At 45.4% G+C, this 13,640-nt stretch overlaps 6 protein-coding genes across 6 annotated transcripts; all 6 read left to right on the top strand.

Moving 5' to 3' along the window:
* Positions 1 to 188: 188 nt before the first annotated feature.
* TbgDal_III4710 (mismatch repair protein MSH5, putative) lies at positions 189 to 2,561 on the top strand (the record flags this gene model as incomplete). Its single annotated transcript, XM_011774117.1, has 1 exon — positions 189 to 2,561. One exon carries the CDS (start codon positions 189 to 191, stop codon positions 2,559 to 2,561), a length of 2,373 nt encoding a protein of 790 aa, XP_011772419.1.
* Positions 2,562 to 3,190: 629 nt separating this feature from the next.
* TbgDal_III4700 (hypothetical protein, conserved) lies at positions 3,191 to 5,940 on the top strand (the record flags this gene model as incomplete). Its single annotated transcript, XM_011774116.1, is given in 2 exon segments — positions 3,191 to 4,243; positions 4,243 to 5,940. Coding segments are annotated over 2 exon segments (2,751 nt in total).
* Positions 5,941 to 6,259: 319 nt separating this feature from the next.
* Positions 6,260 to 6,892, top strand: TbgDal_III4690 (hypothetical protein; the record flags this gene model as incomplete). The annotated part of the gene is made up of 1 exon (XM_011774115.1): positions 6,260 to 6,892. One exon carries the CDS (start codon positions 6,260 to 6,262, stop codon positions 6,890 to 6,892), a length of 633 nt encoding a protein of 210 aa, XP_011772417.1.
* A 1,942-nt stretch (positions 6,893 to 8,834) lies between these two features.
* Positions 8,835 to 9,941, top strand: TbgDal_III4680 (hypothetical protein, conserved; the record flags this gene model as incomplete). Its single annotated transcript, XM_011774114.1, has 1 exon — positions 8,835 to 9,941. The coding sequence occupies one exon, from the start codon at positions 8,835 to 8,837 to the stop codon at positions 9,939 to 9,941; it is 1,107 nt and encodes a 368-aa protein (XP_011772416.1).
* A 1,238-nt stretch (positions 9,942 to 11,179) lies between these two features.
* On the top strand, positions 11,180 to 11,848 carry TbgDal_III4670 (hypothetical protein, conserved; the record flags this gene model as incomplete). Its single annotated transcript, XM_011774113.1, has 1 exon — positions 11,180 to 11,848. The coding sequence occupies one exon, from the start codon at positions 11,180 to 11,182 to the stop codon at positions 11,846 to 11,848; it is 669 nt and encodes a 222-aa protein (XP_011772415.1).
* A 1,149-nt stretch (positions 11,849 to 12,997) lies between these two features.
* TbgDal_III4660 (thioredoxin, putative) lies at positions 12,998 to 13,600 on the top strand (the record flags this gene model as incomplete). The annotated part of the gene is made up of 1 exon (XM_011774112.1): positions 12,998 to 13,600. The coding sequence occupies one exon, from the start codon at positions 12,998 to 13,000 to the stop codon at positions 13,598 to 13,600; it is 603 nt and encodes a 200-aa protein (XP_011772414.1).
* Between the last annotated feature and the right edge of the window lie 40 nt (positions 13,601 to 13,640).

Raw genomic sequence — 13,640 nt, 5'->3', positions numbered from 1 at the left:
GGGTGGTCGTGCTGTTTGATGGAAGTGTAGAAAATGCTTCTTGTTCACTTCTTTCTGATGTATTTTTAGGTGATAATCTCCACTTTTTTCTGTTAATGGTTTGGGTTATGCTTTTTATGTTTTTTTTTTCTTTTTTACCTGACTGTATTCCTTTATTTCATTCTTTTTTTGTGTGGTAAAGGGGCTTTATGGACGAAGGTTTGGATGATATTGCTGAAAATGATGTAGTGGTTGACGTTGTGAGTTTGATTGCGCATCAAGGGCGCGTTGGTCTTGCTTCTTATAGCAGCGGTCTTTGTGTTGTGCGCTGTTCAGAGTCGTTTGCGTCAAGGTTTGATGGCGATGTTCCAATTAACTCAACAATGGATGTGCCTGGTGAGCTTCTCTGGTTGTTACAATACTTGACAATATGTAAACCATCATCTGTTTTGGTGCCAGCCGCTGGGTCGCAGGTGATATTGGATATTGCTCAGTTGTGCAGCCTCAACGTAGTATTTGCTCCACCCAGTGACTTCGATAGCGCCAGGTTGTGGGATATCCTCGCCCAACTCTGGGCTAATGTGAAGAGAGGCGAATGGTGCGCACGTATATGTGTTCATAAACATGTAATGCTTATGACACTCGCAGCGCTTTTGTTGCATTTACAGCACTCGCGCCACCCCGTTGCTGACGTTGCCGAGGTGCCTCCGGCCGGTGTTTTGTATGTTGATGCGGACACACTGTCTAGTTTACAAATAACCCGCACGGAGGCGCACCCTATGGACTATCAAGGCATTGGACAGTCAAAGGAGGGCCTCTCCCTTTTGAGTGTGGTGGACAGGACCAGCGGCCCCCTTGGAGGGGCTTTGTTGCGGCAATGGTTCGCGCTCCCTTTGCAGAACGAGAGGGAATTACAGCAGCGGTACAGCGTTGTTGACTTTTTCACAAATAGGGATAACCACAGCATAATGACTAATCTTCGACGCTCCCTGAAACGGCTGAGGCAACCAGGCAGTATCTTCACAAAGATGCGTGCTTCCAAGCACACAACTGGTGATTACGATTCCCTATTGCGTTCCACCCTTGGACTCTTGCAAATTGCCTCGCTCCTCTCTACGGAGGCCCACAGGTTTCCCTTATTCATGCGCATCGTCGCGAGTTGCCAAGCCGCGCAGTTGGAGGAGATGAGCGATATAATCACCAGATCAATATCTTTAACCCGAGAGCCTCGCGACACGCTTGGCAAGACATACGTCCGAATTCGCCCCGGCTGTGACCCGGAACTGGATGAACTTCGAGAGCATTTTGCCCACCTTGATGAACTGCTGACGCGCGTGGCTGAGGAGGAAAAACAGGGTCTTCCACCGCACTGGCGACCGGGTACACTACTTTGTGCGTTTGCTCCGCAATGGGGTCATGTAATTGTGCTTCCTCATTGTCCACCAACGCTGCTGGAAACTGAGTTACCACGGGACTGGGAGTTAGTGCTGCAGACGGATGATGGGCCTTTCTTTAAGACGTCTCTAACACGGAGGCTGGATGAGGAGGTGGGTGATTTGCGCTCAGCCATACTGGATCGGGAAGGTGAAGTGCAACGTCGGGTAGATCACCGATTGCTTGAATTGTCGCCAGCGCTTATTCCCTTGCATCTCTGTGCGGAATTGGACTGCCTAATAGGTTTTGCATTGTGCGCATTGGAGGGGCAGTGGAGTCGTCCTGAAATTGTACCTGATCCGGGCGTACTTGAAATTTCTCGAGCGGTGCACCCTATATTGGCTCGAATGTCACAACCGGTGGTTCCGTGCTCCTTGACAATCCGACGCAGTGCAGACCGTGTGTGTGTGGTCACTGGGGCAAATGGGAGTGGAAAATCGGTGTTCATAACAACGATAGCCCACACTGTCTTTCTCGCTCATATTGGCTCGTACGTACCGTGTGCGCATGCCGCCATCGGTTTAATAGATACATTCATTGCGCTACATACTCCTTCCGCCTGTAGGGGTAACGAAGATTTAACCTTTGCGGTAAAGGAGCTGCATTCCAGTTTTGGTAACGAGCTTGCATCTATGAGCCGCATGCTACAACGCTGTGGCAGCCGCTGCAGAGAGAGCGATGAAGGGGCGGCCCGGATGCTTCTAGTGATTGATGAATTTGGAAAAGGAACGCTTTCGGTGGATGGAGCCGCATTGCTGGCGGCTTCTCTGCGAACATTTATTTCGATGGGAAACCAGCGCCCGTTAGTGCTATTAGCGACACATTATATGGAAGCTGTTCAACCAAACATTGTGCCCAGGGGGGAAATTATTCTGATCGAAATGTTGACGACACTCCTGGAGAGTAGCCGTAAAAGACCTCGTGACGGGGTAAGGGCGCACTTGGGAGCGGATAGTACAGATTTCGTTGGTGGCAGCTATGAACTTGTGCCCTCTTACAATGCGGTTCCAGTGCGAGATGTTGGTGAGGACGGAAAGCTACCGGATGATGAAGTTTCCTCTCGGGCACTGCACTTCGCTTTTCAGCACTCTGTGCCTGAAGTGCTTCTTCGAAGAGCCTGGAGCGTGATGACCAGTGAGTGCGTTTGAATACCGTGGTTCCTCCTGCGTCCTCACGTCTGCATCCTTTCAGTACTCCTACGCTGACCGATTCATGTCGTTCGCTTAAACCGTTCTTTCTTTTTACGTTTTAAGTACTATTTTGCTGTTGTTGAGGTGCGTTGGTGTTGACACCTTTACATGCACTTCTTTTCTTTGCTTCAACTTGTTTCACTTCCTTACTTCCGTTATCGACAGATGCTGGTTTCGTTATTTGTTTAGTTACTTTGTTCGTAATTTTTCTCAATGATACTTAGTAATGGGTTTGTGCCACCGGTAACATCTCTCTCTTGGTTTAGAAAGAACTTGTTATCCCGGGTAATTGTTTTAAAAGGTGGTGTTGTTAGAAGGTATTTCAACTCTGGGTGATGCATAACGACATCCCGGACTATTTGATCCGTCTATCCCATTTATTGTTATTGTCATTACCGTTTTCTTTTTTTTTTTGCTTATTCTTTGTCTATTGACTACTATTTTTAAAAACCCGCCAGTAGTGTCTGTTGCAAGTATTGACTGCCAAAATCAGCTTCCATTAGTAATTTAAAAAAAAAAGACTGCAGGAGAAAGTAGCGGTGAGGATTCTGTAGGGGACGCGAGTGGAGAAAGGATCTCACGAGGTGATGGGGCATCCGAGCGACAGCCGCTATAGGGGGGAAACACGTCAGAAGTCATGTGGTGCTGATCACGCTGAAGTTTTCTGGAAGGCAAATCGAGCCACCTACACAGGCATGTGGCGCGATGATAGGCCTCACGGGAAGGGTACGTACGTACTACCGGGGGAAAACGGGTTTACGTACGAAGGCAACTTCTTTGAAGGGGACCGCAATGGCAGCGGTATTTGTGTCTTCTCAGATGGAAGGAGGTATGAGGGGGGGTGGCTTAAAGACAATATGCATGGCATGGGCATTCTTTTTGGGAACGAAGAATCGGATGACTTTGTGGATTACACAGGTCCTTTTGCCAACGGCAAGCGAAGGGGCCAAGATGGCACCTGCCGTTACAAAAACGGAAGCGTGTACAAGGGAGAGTGGCTTGATGACAAGCGCCACGGGCGTGGGGAGTTGGAAGTGGGTAAAAACGCCTCTATCCCCGGATATAAACCCATACCTGGAGAGTCTCACGTTTCAAGCTACGTTGGTACGTTTGTTGATGATGTCCCGAAAGGTGCTGGAACGCTGAAATATTCGGATGGCTCCACCTACGAGGGTGAAATTGAGGGATTACACCGACACGGTAAGGGCGTGCACCGTTCAAGCACTGGGTGTGTGTTCAAAGGATCTTTCGAATGCGACAGGCGGCACGGTCCCGGCGTTATGATTATATCGGGTGCCGAGTATCGCGGTGAGTGGCACTATGGTTCCCTCGAGGGCGTAGTGACAATTACAGGAGATAAGATACCGAGGGCTGATCCGTCCCTGGTATATTATTGTGGGCCTGCCGTACGCGGGGAGTTGACAGGTGACAATGCAGTAATCGAGTACAGGGAAGGGTACAGCTACAGAGGATCAGTGCGCATGAGCAAGCCACATGGGAAGGGCGTGCTGCTCAAGAAACCAGTCACCCTTCCCGAGATCGGGGATTTTATACTTCAGTACGACGGTGAGTTCGTAGCGGGCCTCCCCAAAGGTAGCGGTGAGGGTGTGTTTCTTGCTGCGAATCCGGACACCGACCTCTCAGTGAGGAGAGCCCCCTGGAACCCCGTGGTTTCCTTCCAAAATACAACTTTTCTGGTCGTTACAAGGGCTCGTGGACCGATGGATTACCCAATGGCAAAGGTCAGTGGATATGGGACCAAATTGATCGCACGTACTGCGGGGATGTACTGCGTGGCTTCCCCCATGGAGAGGGGACACTAACCTGCTCATCGGTTAGTTACACCGGTTCGTTCGTTAAGGGATTACCAAATGGAACTGGAAAAGCGTCATGGACGGTCGGTGCCAGCGTTGAGAACACGTACGAGGGCGGATGGAAGGAGGGTTATTTCGACGGGGAAGGCTTGCTGAAGTTGCACGGGGGATACAGCTACAAGGGCCAATGGTCCAAGGGACTCGTGGATGGGCTCGGCACCGAGATCGTTCCATATGAGCGTACTTACACGGGAAAGTTTAGCCAAGGCAATAAACACGGAGAGGGAAAACTCTGTCTGATTCGCAGCGGTGAAGTGTATGAGGGTAACTTCATCTCGGGAGAGATGACTGGATCTGGCAAGATGACCACGAGGGAGGGCCACATTCTCAAGGGTGAATTTATTAACGGGAAAATGGGTGGGGATGGAGAGGCCATTCACAAAAACGGAACGGTATTTCAGGGCAAGTACAGAAATGGTGCTGCCTTTGGTACTGGCCGCATTCTTTACGCACACGGTGATGTGTACGAGGGAGGTATCGTGTCCAGCGGCGACTTGATTCCGCACCGTGACGGTCCCGGCGTTTATATGTTTTTTGAGGGGGGCAAGTTGGAGTGTACTTGGAAGCGCAATGTTCTGGTTGGAGAGGGGTTGTACACCTCAAGCAACGGAATCCGCTCAAGGCGCAGTTATACAGAGGGCATATTGGATTTTGATGAGCTCATCGATAAGGTGGATCCCGCAACCAGCGGCGATCTGTCCGACGCCGTATCAAAACATTTGTCGACCGATACAAACACCTCCGAAAGTGCCGACATCTCCGCTGTTGGGATAAAAATTTGCCGTTCGTTGCCCTCAAGGAAGGCTTGTCATGGCAATGTTTCATTAGCAGCGTGTGGATCCCCTAACACGGGTTCGCTGCCGTTTGGGGGAGTAAAACCGGCACCACCCGCATGTGTAGAAAAGCAGTTTGTGCCACTTCCCCAAATTCAAATTCAAACTCCACGACGTGACGGGGAAGCCTCTTTGGCAGATCCCTACCCAATTGGGCAAGTCAAGGTGAGAAACGCAGACCAAGGCTCCCCCTCGTTTTCACCAAAGTCTCCCAGCGCTCCTTTTTTATTTCCCGGTCCAAGAATGAGCGGGACCAACTTCTCACTGGAACGGGACGCGTTGGTGAGAACGAGCGCCTCAACGATGAGAAATGACAGCCTTCGGCCTCTTAGCCCCCCATTGTGTTTGGACCCTCGGGTAGCCAGTTCAAGTGGCCAGCGCTTTCCTGCACTGAGTGGTTCTGTGGTGAGAAACAGCGGCACACCCGACCACAGGGAACACGAGATACGAAGATTAACTGAATCGCTTCAGAACGTCAACGATCGGATTTGGACGGCAAAAACGGCAAGATCCGCCACATGGAGCTCAGCAGATCCCGTGACACCTGAGAAGAAACCCGACCCAGATTCCCTGCAGACTCTCCAGCAAGAGCGACGTACCGCCCTGCAGGATCTTGCCAGCCTCATGTAGGACTCCTTCTTTTTTTTAAAAAAAAACTCTGTAGATGGAGTTCGTACCACCACCCCCTCCCCGGAAGTCCACAAACCATTGCTGAGGCAAACAGTGCGGTAGAAAGCGGTATACACATGCGTATGCGTGTTTATATATATATATATATATATGAAGTGACACATTTAACGATGGTAGCGGGGAGAGTGTCGTCTGGCAAAAGCAATGATGACATTGATATATCATCACCCGTAACTGATGTTTATGGTAGGAATTAACTTTGTTGACACGGGCTTGGGTTCATCTATACATATATATATATATATATGTGTGTGTGTGTATGACTTTTTTTTTGTGTATGTGTGGCGGGGGAGCACACATGACGTGTGACGGAAGGTGGGGTACATCCGGAGCAGAGGCAAGCAAGTGCAAGCGTCCCCTGATGTTTGCTCCTGTTTTTTTTTTTTTTCTTTCTCAAAAATGTGATATTTGCTTATTTCCCATCCCATCCCTTCCCTCCCTCCTCCTTTTTTTTTTGCGTTTTTGCCCCTTAACCCACTTTTGCGATCATCTCCAATACCAAACGGATTGCAGAACAGATAAAATGTATCAGTTTGGGTGGTGTTCGCCGCAGGCTTCCCAATATGGAATAATCAGCTGTCTTTTTTTTTTTCGCTTGTTGTTCTCCTTTTATTATTATTATTATTATTATTATTTTTCTTGTGTGCGTATTTTGCTAATATTTTCTCCTCCTCTTTCCCTTTCTTCCGTATGTCATTACCGTCATCGAAGTTGTTCTTCCATCCGTTTTTTTTTTAAAGTTGGTTCAGCGTCATTATTTCCCCTCACGCGCAGTGTTTTGTTTGTTTCTCTACAGGCTCCCTTTTTTTTTTCTTTGTTTCCAAATCCTGCAAGGAGAGAAATTGTTACGCCTAACTGGTTGTGTGTGTCGGTTTTTTTTTTAAATCAATAAATAATATATATATATATCATTTATCTTTACCTTTACCTTTTAATATATATGTATGTATTTCGGCACGTTCTGTTATCACCATCATTTTTATTTATCATATTCTTAACGCTTATATTGTTAATAAATATTAAAATTATTGTTGTTTTTATTGAGCTGTATTTGATGAAACGAGGAAAGCAGAGTGATGAGGAAAATATATGAAGTATAACGAAGGAAAAAAAAAATGATTGTGACCTGGTGGAAGCGGACTTCTGAAGAAATCAAACCTTAAGTCGAATGAAAAATAAAATAAAATAAAGGAGTTAAGACCCCTAACCACACACATAAGCAAAAAGAGGAGAATAACAGAGAGCGCAGTCAAGTAAGATATCAGGGAAGATATGGCGCTCCCTCTTTCCACTTAATCGTGATGGTAACAATCGCTACAGTAACAATTATAATTACAATTATAACAAATGATGTGCACTTTCGTATATATATATATATATATATATATTTAAATCTCTGTATGTGCGAGTGCATGTTTGCGTCTCCTTATATTGTTGTTGTTGTTTTTATCTTTTCCTCTTTTTTTTTTGTTTTATAAAATTTCTGCTCGCCATTTGCTGCTCAGTGTGAAATGATATATCAAGCTGTTTTTGTTTTAATTTGTTTTGTGTAGTGCCTGTCTCGCGGCTGTGATTCTTCCAGTGTCGAGTTCCTTTTAAAAGATGAAATTAAAAAAAAAAACTCAATAAGAAATCCGCGCTTGTGGTGGCACCCCACCACTTCAGCTGTGTTCTCCGCCTTCTAATCTTTCTTTTGCTTTTTTTTTCCTTTTTCCCTATTTCCTTATCTCTATTTCCTTATCTCTATCTTGATCTTTCCCCCTTTTCTGATCACTCACCAGTGGAGGTAATTTCTTTTTATTAAATGAAATGGTTGAGCCGTGCAGCGGGGGGAGGGGGGAAAAAAAAGAAAAAAAAAAAGAAAAAAAAAAGAGATGTGTGTTTGCGTAATATCTAGACTTGTGGCAGATGTGTATTTGTTCAATAAACGTATGTACTGATGAAAGCGGTATGAAGTAATAAATGTAAATGCATCGAATGAAGGAGGTTAGAGAGGGAGGAACAAAAAAGGGGGTGAGTAAAAAGGAAAAAAAAATGTAATAAAACAACAAAGAGTTAAGTATTGGGAATAACATGAAAATGGCAAATGAAGGTAAAGGGTAAGGAATATAAAAAAAGGAAATATGAAGGGATCGAATGAAGGAATATAAAGTATATTAAGTGGTCAATATGTGCATTCACTACCACGATTTGTACAACACATATGATCCATTTGTGTTTAGATTTATATTTTATGCACATTTATTTTGTGTTTCGTTTCCTTTTTTTTTTTCAAATGTTTCTCCCTCTCCCCTCCCTTTTAACGGTCTGCTTCATGGGTGCAGCGCACGTGTTGAACGTGCGTCCGTAAAAAAAAAAAGAAAAAAAATGCATTGTCGCCTCACTTGTGTATAAATCTGTGGAGCTGCAGGATCCAAACCTCAACTCTTCAGTACCTTAAGTTACTCTTTCTTTTTCCCACATCTCTTGTTAATTAATTGACTGTGATTTCGGATCGTGTATTGCGTCACAAGCAAAGCAGAAGGACTGGAGAGAAGCTGGCAATAAAGCAACAAAGAGAAAAAGAGAAAGAGAAAGAGAGGAAGGTGAAAAAAAAAAAGGCAAGGAGATAAGCTTTGGAACTTAACTTTATTTAAGAATAGCGAAAGTGATAGAAGGAAACAAAACAGAGAGGGAACAATTTGGATATTTTGCAACCGGGTAGTGTGCATTGCTGCTATAGGGTTGCGTCCGTACCCGCAGAGTTGTCATAACAATAGGGCAGGTAAGGCGAAAGGAATTGAGTTTAAAGAGGAAAGGAAAAGAAAGCAAGCCAAAGTGGAGGAAAGGGTTAAATGTTGCGTCGCTGTTTTACCCCATCGCATTTGATCCCGTTTTTATGTGGCGGGTGTTTGAGCAGTCGGCGGCAACTCGTCGTAGGCAATAGTAAAAACGGCACGAAGCCTGTTGCTAGTGTGGACTGGACAGACCTTGTGGGAAAGGAACTGTGGTCAGAAAACCGACTGGCAGCGGGTGAGTTACTGGCAATGATGGATTTATGCGCCAAACGCGTTTCGGAAGTTTATCTCAGCTCCATGAAGCCGCGTGTAAGCTGCAGCACAGTGGGTGTAAGTACCACAACATTTTACTCCCCTGTTCTGCACGGTGATGTGGTTCGCATGCATGGACGCTTAATTTACTGCGGAAGCAGTTCCATGGGAATTCACATCCGCTTCTACAGACGATCACCATCTACCATAACCGAATCTCTCACGGGTGAAAGCTATTTCACGATGGTGGCAATTGATGAAAATTTGCGCGCCGTTAAAACCGTTCCCGCGGTTGAGCTTACCGATGAAAATGATGTGAGTTACCACAATGGCTACTTGGCTGCACGCAATATTGCCGCTGAGGCAAAAAAGATATCATCTGATTTGCAGAAGAAATCCATAACTTGTAGCGATGTGGAATGCACTGTTAACGCGGCCAAACCCATTCGTGTACCGATCGCCTCCACGCGCACCTCTGCCCATCGCATTTTTTTGCTTTACCACCTGAATAATAACCGAACCATCTTTGGTGGTGAATTGATGCGTTGGATGGAGCGACATGCCGTTCATTGCGGTCGCATGTTCACGGGCAATCGTCACATCTCAACGGTTGCCATGCATAATGTGGAGTTCCATCATCCCGTGTTTGGTACTGATTGGGTAACGTTGGAGGCGGATATTATTTATGTTCACAACACAACAATGGAGGTTGACGTCAAACTTGTGGTGGAACGCGATGGCCATGTCGTTACCACAAACCGTGCCTCTTTTGTGTTGATTAATCTAAACGAGATCGGGCAGAAGACGATTATTCCGAAAGGATTAGATTTGAGTGCAGCGACGGAGGAGGAACTGCTACGTTTCGCTGAGGCAAAGGAGCGGTATCAGAGGTCGCGCAATAACAGGCGGTAGTTCCCCGTGTGGTCATCTGTTTCCGCTTTACCTTCTTTCTTACACGAATGCTTTTTATTTTTCTTGGGTTTGCCTCTGTTTTTTTTTTTTGTATTTTACTGCGCAACGAATGATCATCTCCCCCCCCCTCTGCCAATGCCACTCACACACACACACACAAATATATATATATATATATATATACGCAAATAAACAGATACACGGATTTATGTAAAAATAAAAGGAAAGTGAAAGCACGTACATGCATGTATAGATGGACATGCGTATGTGTGTGTTTATTCATTTTTTTTTTCTTATCTCCCATGTTTCCTCATCATCTTTTGTTATTCAAATGCTCATATGCGTCTGCCCGTTATTTGCTATCGGGAGAAACGAACCTAATGAGGAGGGAAAAGGGAAGAAGTTATTGATAAGAGAAAATAAGTGTTTCCTTTTTCTTTTCGCCTCCCATTTACTCTACTTCTTTGCCTCTCCGTCATGATTTACCGTCGTGCGAAGCGATTGAGTTAATTTTCTTGTAGGAATATGTTTGTCCTTTCGTTTGTTTTTTTTTTTGGTTTGCTTATATCTTTGCACGGCATTAAACCCGTGCGCGTCCGTTCTTTTTCGTATCCCTTTTCTTTTCTGCTCCTTAATTCGTGCGCTTGGTTGCATATGCCATTGAGGTGATCGATCTTCTGTTTTGTTTTTGATGTGTGTGCGGGGCGAGAGCAAACGGGGAGGATTCGTCTTCGTCATCAAAATTTCTTCATTCTGCGTGAAGGTCTATCGTTCCTTTCTTTCTTTTTTTTTTTTTACCCACCTCTCAATTGTAAATAAATTAACAAATATTTAAATGTTTAGAAACGAATATCCACTTATGTGCGCCCGCGTCTACGTGTGCCTCCGTTTATCTCCCGCCTCTGAGAGGTGACGGCGCCACTTTTAGTAAGTTGTTTTTCTTTTTATTTTTCGCTCGAGTTTTTTTTTTTTGCTTGGTTCTTTATTTTCTTTTGTATCGTTACATGCATTTCGTTGCCCTCCTGTTGGTCTTCTTCTTTTTTTTTCTTTTGCTATCCAACTGAATGAGTAGTTTGTCGAACTTCCAAGCCATAACGTAGTATAAATTGAAGGAAGAAGGAATTTAGCTAATCGGTCTGTGTGTGTGTGTGCGCGCGTACGTGTCTGTTTTAATTAACCTACCGCTTGTATTTGCCGTTATTTTATCTTCTACCTGGGCGCTACTGATAATTTACTTCATGTTGCAACTAACGGTTGAGGACTTAACGCCTGAGGCAATTGCTGCGTTGGAGGTGCAGTGTAAGGCACAAGCTGAAAAAGTTAACCAGCTGGAGGAGGCGATGGGTCTTTTGCAGAAGGAGTTGGACGACGCGCGGAAGAAACATCGTAGCACATCCAAAGCGGTTCAATGGCGTCGTCTAATGGCAGAAGTGGAGAATGACGAGGATATCGCAAACATCACAGTAATGATGCAAGAGGCGTTGGCTGATTTTTATAAAACAATGCAACCACCAGATGACTACGATGAGAGTAGAGAAGGCATTAGCTTCTGCGATACAGATGACTACGCAGACCTAACTTCAGTAGAGACGAAAGTTGATGAGTGCTTGCTTGCGATTCGGAAATTGGTAGGTGAAAATTGTGCATCTCCGGAGGATGATGGAGATCGACGACATCAGCGCCGCCGTGCACTTCTCATGTTATTAGTTTTAACGATAAATGCAGCACGCATAACAGACACTCCCACAGAGGATGCTGCCTCACTTATGGAGGAGCAACAGGACAATATCGCAAGTTTATGGCAAACATTATTACACACGGATTCAGGCTTGGTGGAGGCCGAGAAGTCGGAATGGAAAGATATTGTTTCAACTTTTTTGGGTCCTCCGTATGATACATCAATGTGATCCACGAGTTTTGTTCCTCGTGGTGGTGCACTCGGAAAATGGCACGGACAAACTGGAGATGCTGCATCGCTTGTGTTTTTTTTTTTCTTTTCTTTTTTCACATAATAGGTACCGCTTGTGTGGTATGAGGATCGTTACCCTCCCATATTCATATTCAGACATTTAAACTTATTACTTTTTTTCTTTATTATTATTTTCCTTTGCCTACCTTTCCCAGTTTTTTATCGGCGTTTTGCCACTGTGAATGTTACCGTTAATGATTAGGTGGGCAATGCACAACAGCTGCAGTTTGTATGCGCCTACTATTTGAGTGCGACAGGTGATGCAACAGGGCTGAGCCGTATCTTGTTGTCACACATTTACTATATAATTGGTATATAAATATATATGTCTGTGATATTTTTATTTGGGTCCGTGAGACAACGGGTTTCTCCCTGTGTGTATATGTGTGTGTGTGTGTGGGGGTGGGTGGGTTGGTGTAGATGGGTAAATTAATACATAAATACATAAATACATTAATATATATATATATATATATATTTACAGCGAATAGTGTGCATTTGCCTCTCAGGGTGATTTAAGGAGCGTCCAAAGGGGAACCTTTTATATGTTTTCTTTCTTTCAATTGTATGTATGCATCTGTGTCTGTCTCTGGGCGTGCTTGTTTGTTCCTTTTGCCCAACGCGCATGATTTGTTTAGGAAAGGGAGCACGAGTGCAGTAGGAAAAAAACGGATGGGGGAGACAATCCCTTTAATTTTTCTGTTTTTTTTTCTTCGTTTGCCAGCCCTCCTGTGTCAGTCCTTCTTTTTTTCTCTGATGTTCATTTTTTTTTTAGGATAAATGCCCCCCGTTTCCCCCCCCCCCGCACCTCGCATAAACAATTGTTTACCCATTCGCGGTGTGAACTTTTCTCCGAATTGTAATTGTGACGGCGGAACTTCCCTTATTCCGGCCTAGTGCCTTAACATCGCTGTCTTCACTTGGTTGTCGGTCGTATTCCCCCCGTCACGTGTTTGTTTTTTCTCCTGTTGTTTCCTTCGAGCACTTGTTTTTGCCTCTTTTTATTCGCCCCCTCCACTGCTGCATGGAAGCGCACCCATAACCTCAGAAGTCTACCGCTTGTGCCACCCGTGAGGAGTTTTAATACATGTCTGCTACCGTGGGCCTCCGCCGTTACGCCACGTCTATTTTAAATGTTAGTCGGTTACGGCAAGAAGCTATACGAGGTTATGCGCTACGGCGGAGCGGTGCCTGCTTGAGCGGGCAGCTGAGGATATTCACCGATCATGTAAACGCTGATGCAGCTGTTTTAGTGTACTTCCACACTAATCGGTGTAAGCCGTGCATATCCATCACGCGGGCGTTAGAAGAAATGGAAACGGAGAAGGAACAGGGCGTCGTTTCCTCTTCCATTCCCCAATGTAGCTCATCACACGCTTATTCACAAGAGGATACGTTAGGACTAACGCAAAGGTTGCTGAGATTGTTGGGGATTACATTCGCGGATGTCGCGGTTTCTCCTGAGGCACTCGGTGTGCTGCGGGAGGGCGTCACTCGTGGCGTACGCATTATTTCAGTAGACACGGATGAGAATCCGGTAATTAGTGCGTTACACGATATACGCAGCGTTCCCACATTTGTGGCATATCGCTGTGGTCGCATTATTGGTCACTTGGAAGGGGCGAGCGAGCAGAAGCTGCAGGAACTCGTAAGTAAGTTGTTAGTAGAAGAGGGTGGGGCGACAAATTGATTATCGCAGGCAGACGCGTGATGATGAGAGGACACGCTGA

This window comes from Trypanosoma brucei, chromosome 3, assembly GCF_000210295.1.
Source record: "Trypanosoma brucei gambiense DAL972 chromosome 3, complete sequence".
Taxonomy (NCBI): domain Eukaryota; phylum Euglenozoa; class Kinetoplastea; order Trypanosomatida; family Trypanosomatidae; genus Trypanosoma; species Trypanosoma brucei.
This window is presented reverse-complemented; position numbering and strand designations above follow the sequence as displayed.